General features: G+C 41.4%; 1 protein-coding gene across 1 annotated transcript in view; it reads right to left on the bottom strand.

The window, feature by feature from the left end:
- Positions 1–15,360, bottom strand: part of rbm38 (RNA binding motif protein 38) — a 35,048-nt gene that overhangs the window by 16,868 nt on the left and 2,820 nt on the right. The window contains exon 2 of the mRNA XM_067446915.1: positions 7,464–7,587. Coding sequence (XP_067303016.1) covers positions 7,464–7,587 — 124 coding nt within the window. The remainder of the gene's footprint in view (positions 1–7,463; positions 7,588–15,360) is intronic.

The raw sequence follows: 15,360 nt of genomic DNA, 5'->3' as shown, positions 1-15,360 counted from the left end.
AAAAGTTTCCCCGTTTCCCCGTGAGCTTTCCTCTCTTGTCAACATGAGCGCGGCGCGCGCGGTCACGTCATGTAAGGACGCACACTTAAAAGTAATCGGTCAGGTCGTTTACCTGGTAAAAAATATAGACTGTAAAAAAATAATAATAACGAGTATGGAAGAGATTCAAGCGGTGCTGCTTTTGCTGGTTATGTATAGGTTTACTAAAGAGGTAATTAACAACGACAGAATAGAGCACTAATATGCAGATTCAGCAGCATGCAGCATATTCAGAAAGCTTGTAAAGCTAGATTTAAAATGACAATGTATATTATCAGCTATTACTGCACGTGAGATGGCTGAGATGAACGCGCGCCATCAGACAGAGAGCAAGACTGATATTTACTGAACGCAGACCGAACCTCGCAAAAGACTTTTAAAAATGCAGAGTTGAAATAAAATGCTGCGTGAGCTCAACCAATCAGCATGTTCAGCACCCGAGTCCCGCCCTCGAAAGTTCCTGAACTTTAAAAAAGTACTACCTCGCGAGCAGGGCCGTTTGGAGGGGGAAATATTTACCCGGAATTTCATTCAGACCCTGGTTCCTGCGGTCTAAACACACAGAGTACCACCCCAAAGTTCCTGGGTAAAGTTCCTGTGGTGGAAACGGGGCTTTAGTGTGGGTTTTTTTGGTAATTTTTTGATTGTGTTGGATAGCCTAGAAATCTAGACGCACCCTAGCGGCAGCAAATTTAATCTGCCCGCAAGTGTCGTCTAGGAACTCTCAATACCCTTCTGAGCTGTATTACTCACAATCTGGACGGGCCAATCACATCGTGTATAGAGTCGGTGGGCGGGGCCATAATGACGACGGCCGAGTTGCGTTTGCGTGCTTCTAGTAAACACAGAAACTGGCGAACGGCGGTCTTTCGAATCAGCTTTGACCACGACTCTGGAAGACTTGGAGTTAAGCTTTTCTCTGAGAAAAGAACAAAGAGCGGCACTGAAGTCATTCTTAAAAAGGGAAGATGTGTTCAGAGTTTTGCCGAGCGGATACGGCGAATGTTTAATCTATCAGCGAGCTCTGCTTCACCTTCGTTGCTCTGGTTGGTGTAGCGCTATCCTATCGCGTGCAGAGCGAGTTTGAAAGACAACCGTTTATCCGCCCCTCGGATTGAGCTGTCAATGGTGAGTTTCCAGACCAAACATCTTGATGTGTTGGACAGAAAAGAACTGAATCCCCTTTTCGTGTTTCACTGATAAACAGCATACAAAGTTTGGAAAGGTGAGTAAATTATTTTCTTTTCCGTGAGAACTATTCCTTTACGGCCCTGACACACCAAGCTGACGGTTGGCCAACGTCGAGCTGTTGTTGAGAGTTGGCCGAACTTTGCCGGCCCGGTTTTTTGCGCTGTGTACCTCACCATCGGCACTAGCTGGACATTGTCGGGGGTATTTTTTCCGATTGAATCGATGTTGAATCGCCGTTGCGATGTCGTGAGAGAGTGAACTCTAATTGGCTGTTCAGTTTAGCGAATAAGTCAGTGTACAAGAATACAAACAAAAGTGATAAAAGCGAGCAAAGAAGTCAAGACGGCTGTTATAAGTCATCTTACTGAAGCATTTAAATATTGAGCATAAATATGAGCCGGCTGGGATGAAGAAAATCATTTGTTTGAGCTTTGTTTAAGAGTTGTCTATCTGCAGTCCTAGTTTTGATTTTCCTTTTTGAATGGCGAATATAGACTATTGATACCTGCTAGACAGTTTTTTACTTACACACAGATGGAGAATGGACATGCAGCTGGCAGTCGCCTGTAGTCCTTTTGGTGTGCTCAAGCACGCTTTTCAGTTGAGACGCAGCCGACATGAGACAAAACAACCGGCTTTGGTCGACATTCGCTCTTGTGTGTCAGCTTGGTGTGTCACGGACTTTACCGTAATGATCCAGATTCCACATTAACTAGGTCAGCCGAACCGGGAACACTTCCCGTAACACCTGATGTACTCGTTACATCATAAGAAGAGCGGCATCTACACTAATGTTAGTTTCTCTGTTTATCCTGATGTTTACAGCAGTCGGCCGGATCTGGGCCGTGTCCGGATCGGATGGTGGACCTCTGTCTGGATATGACCAATGCATTCCTGGAGTGTCTGCAGAGAGCGTCTCAATTAAACTCCCCTGTAAATGCCGCATCGACATGACATCCTCAATAAACCCGTCTCCGGAGTGACGACTCCAATCTTTCCAATAATCTTACGAATATCTGTTGATCTAATATGATTTCTGACCTGTAAGGTTGCCAGAATAATAATCATACACTGTTTGTTCATTGGCCAGATGAGAACTGGCACCCCGACTGAGCCTGGTTTCTCCCAAGGTTTATTTCTCCATTCTGGCTCTGAAGGAGTTTTGGTTCTTTGCCGACGTTGCCTTTGGCTTTTGGCTTGCTCAGTTGGGGACACTAAATATTCAACTAGATTACTGATCTGCCCGCATTGACACTACATGATAAATTTAAAATAAGCTGATAACGTCACCATTTTCTCCAGAGCGGCTGTACAGCCAAATCAAATTCTGCCAAATCTTCCTGTTAACATTGTGAAGCTGCTTTGAAACAATCGGCATTGTAAAAAGTGCTATATAAATAAAGTCAACATGACTTGAAGTTAAGCTCTTTCAATGGCATCCTGTCGATTACCACAGAAAATACTTTCACCTCATTCTTCAGTTTGTAAAAATTAACAAATATTGTTTGTACAGTAAAAGCGGAGTCCTGCACGGGTCCATTTTTGGAGACCCGCCCCCATCCATACCCGCAAGGTTTAGCACCAGATCCAACCCGTGAAAAAATAAAAATTAAATCCCCACCTAACCAGACCCGTTAATATTTGGCCCATTACCCGACCTGACCCGCGATAAAATCACACACGCTAAAATCATTCCAATTAAAAAAAAACCCATTTAATCATTGTTCAAATTATTTATAAATGTCACAATCCACCCGTTTTAGCAACTTTTATGCGGGTACCTGACCCGTTGCAGGACTCTACAGTAAAGCACTTATAATGGGAGTTTATGGGACAAGACATTGACAGGCATGTTAAAATACACACTATTTGGAAAATACAGCCACAAGACCTAATTATTATGTGTTAACATGAAACTAGTGTGATAAAATCACTTCAAAATCTGCCATGACCACATAGAATTAAATTGTATATTAAATTTTAGTGCAGTATGTGTTATTTACTATCTTTAATTAAATGACATGATATCATTTACATCAGCCATTGGCCACCCTGGCCTGATATCAGCATTGGCCCTGAAAAAATACATATTGGTTGACCATTAATAAGTACTATAACACAAATACAAGTTGCACATTTGTGCTTTTAAACCCTCTGAAATGTCTTGCCCGTGTCAGTCCAGTACTATATATGTGTTTTTTGCTGTCTCTGCTGTCGAAAGAGCTTCATTTAACATTGAGCCCAGAACACTAGACATCTTGGCAGTGAATTAAGCTTTATGTTTTGTTAAATCGCAGAAATTCAATGAAACAGATGACAAAATCTATAATTGTTTCACTATCATCTCTGGACATTTGTCCTTCGAGTCCTCCATTTTTGCATTTTCTACTTGCCCTGTATTTGACATTCATGATGCACTTTTATAATTCTGCGTCCTGCACAAACGCACAGTCTTTAGGCTTTAATTGGCACTCTTTCTCTCCATTCACCCAATATGCACTTCTGTTTTTTTCCGTTCTATTTTTCCGCTCTTCCTGTCTGTAAGCTCTTGAAGTCACTCATGTGAAAAACTCCAGGCTGTCTGTTCTCCAGCGTAACGGTGCATCTGCCCAGACACAGATCAGAAACATCTCTCGCCTGGATGCCCATTCCACACACACACACACACACACACACACACACACACACACACACACTTTACCTTTTACACAAAGCTTATGATTCAACTTGTGTTTTTATATCTCTAAGAAAAAAATCTCTAAATTATGTCCATTAAACATGGGTGAATGACTTAACCATTTTTTTTTTTTGCTGTCTGGACTGGTTATTGAAAAATACATAAACTACATAAAAAATGCAATCCATACAGAGCATGGCTTGAATGCACCTCTCTTATGAACTCTATCCCTGCCAGCATTTTTTTTTTAAGTTGCCAGCCAGCACCAGCATTTTATATTATTTTCACAAAACTTTCATAGCCCCCAGATTATAATTTTTTTGTATGCATATCTGAACGTTTCATTCAGTAACATGAAGCAGTTTTGATTTATACACGTTTAATGTCTGATGCTGATAGCGTTAACTTGTGTGTGGAAGTAGTACTTCGATCACTCGTCTCTGCATCTTCTTCACTTGTTTTTGGATCAGGAGATTCTGTAATCCTTCAGAAGATGTGTAATAGCATCCCAATAGTTTATTTTAAAAAAATAATGTTTTTTAATAATATGAAAAAAAATTGGTATACTCAACATGAGTGTTAAATAAAACTTAAAGGTCCCATGGCATGGATTTTTTACAATTATTTTATGATGTTTCCTGGGGTGTACTTAAAGGAAAATAAAAGGCATTTTTTCTGTACTGATACTAGCCCTCTGGCTTGAATGCTCTGTTTTAAGGGGCGTGTCTGCTACGAGTCTTCAGTGAAAACACCCACTGCTGTGATTGGCTGACATCTTTGCATTTGAAATGAGATTATGTGCTAAGGGGGCGTGGCTTAGGGAGGCACGAGCAGCACTGCCAGACGGAGAGCTGAGAAAGATTGCTGAGGAAGTGTTATTGTACCGAGTTTTTGAGAGCGCGAGTTTATTTTGTTTGTATCTGAGAGCTCTGAATAAACACGAGTGAACTTTGTAACGTTATTTCTCTGTTTTAAATAACATTAGTTTCATGCTGCTTACAGAAATGACATGAAGTTGATGGTTTTAGTCACTGGCTTGATTCACTGATGCATCGAGACGGCCAGCGGCGGGACGGACAGTTTTAATCTAGAAAGAAAGTCTGTGTGAACTTGAATGATTAGCTACACATCAGAACTCACTGATCCCAGATCAGGCATTAATGAACACTGCTACTTACTGTTTGTGGCGGTGCTGTCGAATCCGTGTGGTAAAGCCTGTGATGAGGCGACTGATAAACTGACTCCATTCTCTACTAATTCTCTGGGCGGGCAAAGCAGAAGAAGGGGAGGAAACCTTTGCTGGTATGACGTCATAATAGGGATGCGCGGTATACCGGTACTGGAAAAATACCGGTATATATTTTATTTCAAACGGTACGATATCATGATTTTGCACATTTCGGTATATGCTGCTGTTCCGAAGTTCACCGCTAGATGGCAGCGCGCTACCCAAACTGACCCGAAACAACCGGCAAATGTGACAACAACATAGACGGACAAAATGGATAAAGCAGTTGAATCTCAGAAGTGGAATTTGTAAATACTTTGCTTATAAAACTGATGAAGAACCATCAAACCTAGCCAAGAAGCATCTGTCACTATCCTGACTTTAAGACTTCTAAAGAGAACGACAGGTTAGTGAATCAAACCATCTCATTTAGACATTTATTTTCTTTTTACACTGATCAACGCACACACACAGCCTAACATAAGATCGAATATCACAATCTCCAGCTTTTGTTTCAACCAATGACATTTAGATCTCATTATATTTGCACGCGTACTATTGCACTATTTACATTCACGTTAGACACAACCGACTGTGTTTATGTGAATATTTACTAAAGACGGACATTTGTACATAATTCTGTGTATTTGACTGTTTAAGGAATTTTTTTTGTAATGTGCGAGCTCTACGTTACACGAGTGTGTGTGTCGTTGTTATGAGCTCATATCTCGTGTAACTTATTACGAAATGCTATATAATCACTTGCATGTTCAAATGATTTCCGTTCTCCATCCCGAGACGAGCGTGAAATGTTGAATCGGATTATGCAGATAGCTTTAGTGTAGTGCGATTTCTTTTGAACCCAGAAGCAATTTGCTAATTTTAAGAGATTTTTGCTGCAATTATTTCTCACAAGAAAGTTTTCAAATGACTGATTTGATGTGATAAGCTTTGCTGATTAATTTACTAATAAACATTTGTGGTGATTTTCCACTTTATAAACTCAAAACTTGTATAATTGTACTTATTCTTGTGCAATATACCCTGCGCTAATATCAGACCGTGTGGTATCGATTTAATATCGGTACTTCGGTATTAGATTGTGGTACCGTACCGAAGCCAAAATTGTGGTATCGAGCCATCCCTACGTCATAACAGGAGAATTCAGGATCAGTTCGTCTGAGCTCTCATTTTCTCAAAGGCAGAGAAAGACAGCCTGAACTCGATTACACCGATCAACATTTATAGCCACTTGGGGACAACATTCAGGCTAGGGGAACTCATATTAATTTTGAAAACCTCAAAATAAAAATGTCATGCCATGGGACCTTTAAACAATTTAAAAAAAAAAATCCTTTCATAGAAGCAAACCTGAAACTAAATAAAATATAAATATTATATGCAAATATGTAACTTGAAATAATAAAAGAATTATCATTCATTGACCTTTATACAAAAAAAAGGTGCATGAACAATATGTTTCCCAGAGTAACATATTAGTCAATGGAAACCAGCAGAGAAGAGAGCGAGAGACAGAGCGATACAGGACTGCCTATCAGACACGTTTGGATGAGAAGAGGCCAAAATATCCTCTGTTCCTGTGTGAATATGGTGTGTTAGGACAGGTGCACTCTTGACAATACCCTTCCTCTTTCCTGACATATTAGCCACAACACACACACACACACACAGAGGTTGAACGCACAGACAGACATGCTGAGTGAACATATATCACTTTCTGCCAACACGTTCACACAAATGCATAGATGCAAATGTAGGATTAGCAAAACATTCTTGACAGTCTTAAACCGTCAAACAACCTGATAAAGTAAAGGTGAATCTGCTTGTGTGTGAGTAGTATATTTGAGCAGAGAACAAACTATTATGATACTGAGGGCATGATTTGATTAAAACATACACCAGTTTTACCAATACGAGTCATTACAGAGAAACTGGCAACAACTGCTTTACCAAATAAGGGCAGAAGAACTTCAAACCACTTTAGAAATCATTTCTGAAAGGGGAAGTGTATCATTTCTTATACAGCAGAAGAGAATAAATCACTTTCAAAATGTTCATTTAAATATCCTGACCAGCCCAACATGGCAACACTCTCTGTGCCAATGGTGTGAGTTTGGGGCAGACTTATCTGTTTGACAGACCAATGGCAGAGAGGGAGAGGAAAACCAGTTTGAAAACAGACGTTATTTTAGCATTTCTATGGTACATAAATTACACACATTTCGCTTTTCAAAGTGACAGAACAATAGTTAACTAGAAGACTTAAAAGATAAGTACCCTACTTTGAACAAGTTTAAGGCTTATTACCTGTCAGTGGGCTGCGTGGTTTGGCCCCGAGGTACGCTAGGTTGACATTAGCTTTACGTCCATCAATAATAGGGTTGGGATCTTTACAAGCTCTCTCGGCTGCACTTTTATCTATCATAGTGACCTGAAAAGAAAAGAGAGATTAAAATACAGACACAAGTTTATGAATGAGTGTAATTTATTTATTGGCCATACAAGTCCTATCATTCATCATTCATGCTGACTGCTGAGTGAATGTGCAAATTCAGTAGTTTCCGGCACACAAGGTGGTGCTGCGCCACTTTACGCTTCTGACACTCGCTTGTCACACAGAAGAAGAGAGGCAGTATTTACGCGTTTGCCAAAACAATTCACACACTTTTTGCTCACTGTCAATTTTAGGGGCATTAAAAATGTAAAAATCGATGTACCTACAATAACAGACTAACTCTTGGACATATTTTAAAGCGGTGGAGGGTGCTATTTCATTCGGATTTGAACAAGTTTGTTTTTCGAGTATTGACCTCTGTATGAGGTCAAAATAGGGAGAATTGCTTGTATGGGCACTTCTCCCGGATCAGCGAGAGCAAGAGTGTGTCCATCGGCGAGCTGGGTTCGGTTTATGGGAGCAGCCGGCAAAGCTTTACTTTTATATCACAACATCAATAATGTCACTAAAGAACAGTGATGGGAATATAAATCACTGTCGCCTTTGGAGACACTATAATTATGATCAAAGTTAATCAACTAAATCAAATTAATTAATGAGGACATATTTAATTATATAAACTAGCCAAATCAAATTTTGTTGCAATATTGTCCTGTTTAACACTGTGAAGCTGCTTTAAAACAATCATACTTGTAAAAGCGCTATATAAATAAAGTGGATTGATTTATTGAATAAAGGCGTTATAGATAAATGGCATTACAAGCGGCGTTCACTTTTCAGTAATGAGTAATCAAACGAATTACCGTCTCCCCCGTTACCGTTACTGAGAATAAAATGCGGCATTACTGTAATTGAGCTCGCTGAAGCGGTTTTAATCCGAACAGGCACACTCTCTGTCAGCAGACCTGCAACCTGAGTGTGTGTGTGTGTGTGTGTGTGTGTGTGTGTGTGTGTGTGTGTGTGTGTGTGTGTGTGTGTGTGTGTGTGTGTGTGTGTGTGTATAAAATAAAAATCCACAATATGGGACCTTTAATTCTCAAAGAACGAAATAAAACTAGAAAAAACTCACTTCTCATCACTGAATAACTTTTTATAGCTTTAACACTGATTAATATACATGATAATTTATACAGTATATGCACTGTTATTTTACATTTGATTACTTTAATTTCTGTAGTATTGTTTACCTGAACACTGTTAGACAAACCTGAAAATCTTAAAGCCCTCAGGGTTTTTCCTACATTTGTTTGTCCCACCAAAGCCTTATTTGATGAGTTATTGTGATTTATAATTGATGTGGATGACTAATGCACATGACTGGCACAGGTTAACTGAGTGACGGAGAACGAGCAGAGCCCGCGCGCACTCTCTGTCTTCACTCGCACATATCAATCAAAATCAACTGAACTGACCCAATGGTAAAAGGTCGGAAGACTGACTCCATGCTACACGTGGCGCGTTCACACAATATTTTCCCTAAATTAATGCTGGACGCGAATTGTGATCAAAAAAACGCACCTCTTTTGACATACGTTTTGCACACGCAGCTGACATAAACCATATTTTCAAATACATGCAAAAATATCCTTATGAAGTGTTTTCTGTGATCGATCTTTTGCGTTGTTTTAAGAGTCTGGGTTCACACATCTGCTTTTGTCCGATTCGCGAACTAATGACTCATTTGAACCGATTCATTTGAATGAACTGATCTGTCCAACACTGAACTCACGAATCGGTGTGTAATGATTTACTCACAACAACTCTGACATGAGAACGCAAGCGTGATTACCCCATTAAACAAGACGGGTTAGTAAGAATTAGTCTTAATAATCCACAGTATTTTCCTGTATTTATTTTGAGTATTTATATTGATAATGTGTAGTAAATTACCCAAAATATTAGTTTAGACTGGAATAAGGTGAAAGCAGAACAACGCAAGTTGTTGATAGCCTATATTTTTACTAAATTGTATATGGTAGAGAATTAGACTATTTATTAAATTTTTAATGCTACTTTTTAATGATTGCTGCCAAAATAATGAATCAGTAAACCATGCAAATGTGTAAAAACGAGGAACTAAATAAACAAACATCAAGACATCATACATAATGAGATATCAAAATTAGATGAGCAACAACAAAACAAAAAAAATACATTCATTGTCAGTATTGGGCTCACAGATCAGGCGGGTAGGCACTTTTACTGTTGGTGTGTGCGTGTATGCGTGTGTGTGTGTGTGTGTGTGTGTGTGTGTGTGGATGACCATTTCTGACCCAGGCAAACCCCTGACTGATTGTTTTATTTGCATCTTCGTTCTGTTGTGTTTATTTAAACCATCATTTGGAATACATTCATTTCACTGGCATGTAAAATGTTGGCTTCATAACCTTATTTATCAAAATATGTAAAGAAAAGATTACATGGGTCAAAAACAATAAGAACAACAAAAATATATATCAAGATTTGTAATATTAGGTGCAATTAATTGTGATTAATTACAGAAAAAAAGTGTGATTAATTAGTTTATATGGAAGAGAAATCCTTTTCCACATTTCATTTTTTTCATATAGTTTATATTTTCCATTTTAAACGTCATGTCACTCTTAAAAACCTCCATAAATTCAGCCTTGATGAGATCTTATGTCATCCTTGAGCTATAATAAGAAGTAGGCTATCCTTAAGCTATAGCGAAATACTTCCTGATTGTAACATGAAACATGCTTTTCTGTTAAGCTGCTTTGAAACAATGTCTGTGTTGTGAAAAGTGCTATACAAAAAAACTGAATTAAAAAGAAAGAATAACCGCTTGGAAATGACTTTATAGAAACTCTGACATGACTGACCAATGTTGAGTTAATGCTTTTATCTTCTCGACGGATCACAAATCCGGTTTATTGTTCTACTGTCTACATTTAACTCATGTGGCTTTAATAGCATGTCAGTTTGCCTCAAAGTGTGTTTTAGTGAGGCACTGAGCAGCCTTTACTGCTGACTTCACAGCTCGAGTCTCTGTGCTGCTCATAGCTGGTCATGACTGTGCACGCACACACACACACACACACACACACACACACACACACACACACACACACACACACACACACAGACACAGACACAGACACAGACAGCTACTCTCACACGGCACAGACTCTCACACACACACACACATACACACAGATTCTCACACACACACAGACTCTCACTCTCACACACATGCACAGACACAAACTCACACATACTCAGAAACACAGACTCTCACACACAGACAAACGCGCAGACTCTCACACACGTACAGATGGCGCAGACTCTCACACACGTACAGACACACAGACTCTCACACACAGACAAACGCGCAGACTCTCACACACGTACAGACACACAGACTCTCACACACAGACTCTCACACACAGACAAACGCGCAGACTCTCACACACGTACAGATGCGCAGACTCTCACACACGTACAGACACACAGACTCTCACACACGTACAGACACACAGACTCTCACACACGTACAGACACAGACTCTCAGACACGTACAGACACACATACTCTCACACACATACACAGACTCTCACACATGTACAGACACGCAGACTCTCACACACGTACAGACACACAGACTCTCACACACATACAGACACACAGACTCTCACACACGTACAGACACACAGACTCTCACACACATACAGACACACAGACTCTCACACACATACAGACACACAGACTCTCACACACGTACAGACACACAGACTCTCACACACATACAGACACACAGACTCTCACACACGTACAGACACACAGACTCTCACACACATACACGGACACAGACTCTCACACACGTACAGACACACAGACTCTCACACACGTACAGACTCTCACACACGTACAGACACGCAGACTCTCACACACGTACAGACACACAGACTCTCACACACATACACGGACACAGACTCTCACACACGTACAGACACGCAGACTCTCACACACGTACAGACACACAGACTCTCACACACATACAGACACACAGACTCTCACACACGTACAGACACACAGACTCTCACACACGTACAGACACGCAGACTCACACACGTACAGACACACAGACTCTCACACACATACACGGACACAGACTCTCACACACGTACAGACGCGCAGACTCTCACACACGTACAGACGCGCAGACTCTCACACACGTACAGACACACAGACTCTCACACACGTACAGACACACAGACTCTCACACACGTACAGACACACAGACTCTCACACACGTACAGACTCTCTCACACACACACGGACACAGACTCTCACACACGTACAGACACGCAGACTCTCACACACGTACAGACACACAGACTCTCACACACATACACGGACACAGACTCTCACACACGTACAGACACGCAGACTCTCACACACGTACAGACACACAGACTCTCACACACGTACAGACTCTCACACACATACACGGACACAGACTCTCACACACGTACAGACTCTCACACACATACACGGACACAGACTCTCACACACGTACAGACACGCAGACTCTCACACACGTACAGACACGCAGACTCTCACACACGTACAGACACGCAGACTCTCACACACGTACAGACACGCAGACTCTCACACACGTACAGACACGCAGACTCTCACACACGTACAGACACACAGACTCTCACACACATACACGGACACAGACTCTCACACACGTACAGACGCGCAGACTCTCACACACGTACAGACACGCAGACTCTCTCACACGTACAGACACGCAGACTCTCACACACGTACAGACACACAGACTCTCACACACGTACAGACACACAGACTCTCACACACGTACAGACTCTCACACACACACACAGAAACACAGACTCTCACACACATACATGGACACACAGACTCGGACACACAGACTCTCACACACACACACAGACACACAGACTCTCACACACCTACAGACACACAGACTCTCACACACGTACAGACTCTCACACACACACACAGACACACAGACTCTCACACACATACACAGACACACAGACTCTCACACACATACACGGACACACAGACTCTCACACACCTACAGACACACAGACTCTCACACACGTACACGTACACACAGACTCTCACACACATACACGGACACACAGACTCTCACACACACACACAGACTCTCACACACGTACACGTACACACAGACTCTCACACACGTACACGTACACACAGACTCTCACACACACACACGGACACACAGACTCTCACACACACACACGGACACACAGACTCTCACACACGTACAGACACACAGACTCTCACACACGTACAGACACACAGACTCTCACACACGTACAGACACACAGACTCTCACACACGTACAGACACACAGACTCTCACACACGTACAGACACACAGACTCACACACACGTACAGACACACAGACTCTCACACACATACACAGACTCTCACACATACACAGACTCTCACACACATACACAGACTCTCACACACATACACAGACTCTCACACACATACACAGACTCTCACACACATACACAGACACACAGAGTCTCACACACAAACACAGACTCTCTCTCTCTCTCTCTCTCTCTCTCTCTCTCTCTCTCTCTCTCTCTCTCTCTCTCTCTCTCTCTCTCTCTCTCTCTCTCTCTCTCTCTCTCTCTCTCTCTCTCTCTCTCTCTCTCTCTCTCTCTCACACACACACACACACACACACACACACACACACGCCCCACCCAGTGGAGCCCCAGTGGCAGCTGTGATCCCCAGGGCCGGTGGAACTAGAAATACAGCCAGAGCAGCAGCGGAGCCGTTAGGAAGAGAATTCATGGGATCTGGTTTCTGTCAGGTAAACACCACAGTGTGCTTCACTTCTGAAGAGCCCTTAAGTGGAGCGCGACTCAGACTGAACACCAACAACACACACACACAGCTAAGACCATGTTATTATCTCAGTAGTCACAAAACGAGGATAGCAAATGAGCCGACAAGCCTCAGTGAGCGTGTTGGGAAAACATTAGGGTTGTGCTGTAATCTTCTGGGAACTCTTCTGGGAACCTCCCTCTTTCTGTCTTATCCAGAGTCCAGCTATTAAGACCTTCAGGCCTCCCACACAGGGAGTGAATCAGCCGGCATATTAAAGACGATCATTCACGACAAAACCACCCAAATGTGCTGCTCGCTCTCATACGGTTTCCTTCCCTTTCTCACTCCCTTGCTTTATCTAATGAGCATGTTTACACCTTAGCAGATGACGTGCCAAAAAAAGAAAGAAAAAAAAAGCCTGAAGTGAAACTGTGCGGCCTTATCTGTGCTCTCCAAATGCTTTTGAAGGCAAACCACGACACAGTTCTGTCCCAGTGAACGCAGACGCTAGTAGAGATCTCACAAAACCTGTTGACATGCGTCACATTTCACACACAAAACCCAAAAGAAAACAAGAACAAACTATATTTTACTTTTTTTTTTAAATGTTTTTTTTTAATTATACAAAAAAATGATTGAAAAAGAACTTGTAATGAGTTTAATGTCAAATGTTTAGATAATATATTTTAACCTCCTGGTGCCGCTGTCCTTGTATGAGGACATTATTTTGTAGCGAGTTTCTCTGACAGCACACACACGTCACAGTTTTAAGGCTGGGTGTCCTGTAAAGAGCACATTCAGGGCTTCAGAGATACCACATGTCCAATGTTTGGAGGTTTCACCCCAAGACAACATCTTCTTGGTCATTAAAAATGACTGAATTAAAGTTGGGTTGAAAATTGACAACTTGGGTTGTTTTTAACCCAGCATTTTTTTTTAGAGTGCATCACTCTTTTGGAAATATGATCATGTTAGTAATATTTAATCATTATTTAGATCTGACCATTTAAAAATATATATACAAACATCTCAGGAAAATATGATGGGGTTTGTAATCAAAATATGACTTTCTGTTACAAAACAGAGCATTGATTTCATACTCTAAAAAATGCCAGGTTAAAACAACTCAAGTTGGGTTAAAAATGGACAAACCCAGTGATTGGGTTGTTTTAACCCATCGTTTGGGTTAAATATTTGCTTAAAAATAACCAATTTTTCCAATTTCAACCCAACTTGTTTTTGGGGGTTTTTTTTAACCCGGCATTTTTTAAAGTGCATTCATGTCCACTGTAGAGGCCCCAGGACTTAAAGGGTTATTAACCAAGGGGGTAATCTTGCACTCAGAAAGCGTTCCACCCCTAGGCCATTGCTAACCAAGCCATCACCTGCTGTTAGCATCCCATTGACTCCCATTCATTTTTGAGTCACTTTGACAGTGAATAACTTTACATCTGAGGCGTTTAAAGACTCCATTTGTCCATTGTTTATTTATAAAGAAACGTCGTCAAGCTCAGTCTGAGCCTGCGCAGTTCGCTCAGCCATCAGGAAGTGAGTGCTCCTAACTGACCTCACTTTCCGCCGTTGAAGACTATGGGAATGCTCTGTCTTTTACTGTCTATGGTTAGTTCACCCAATAAGGAAATTTCTTTCATTAACTCCTCACCCTAATGTCGTTCCACACCCGGAAGACCTCCGTTCATCTTCACACACAGTTTAAGATATTTTAGTCCGAGGCCTTTCTGTCCTTTGAATGCAAGTGTATGCACACTATACTGTCCACGTCCAGAAGGGGAATGAAAACATCACAGTAGTCCATATGAGACATCAGTGGGTTAATTAGAGTCTCTTGAAGCG

This window comes from Pseudorasbora parva, chromosome 6 (genome assembly GCF_024679245.1).
Source record: "Pseudorasbora parva isolate DD20220531a chromosome 6, ASM2467924v1, whole genome shotgun sequence".
NCBI classification, from domain to species: Eukaryota; Metazoa; Chordata; class Actinopteri; order Cypriniformes; family Gobionidae; genus Pseudorasbora; species Pseudorasbora parva.
Note: the sequence above shows the minus strand (reverse complement) of the source record. Positions and strands in the feature narration are given on the sequence as shown.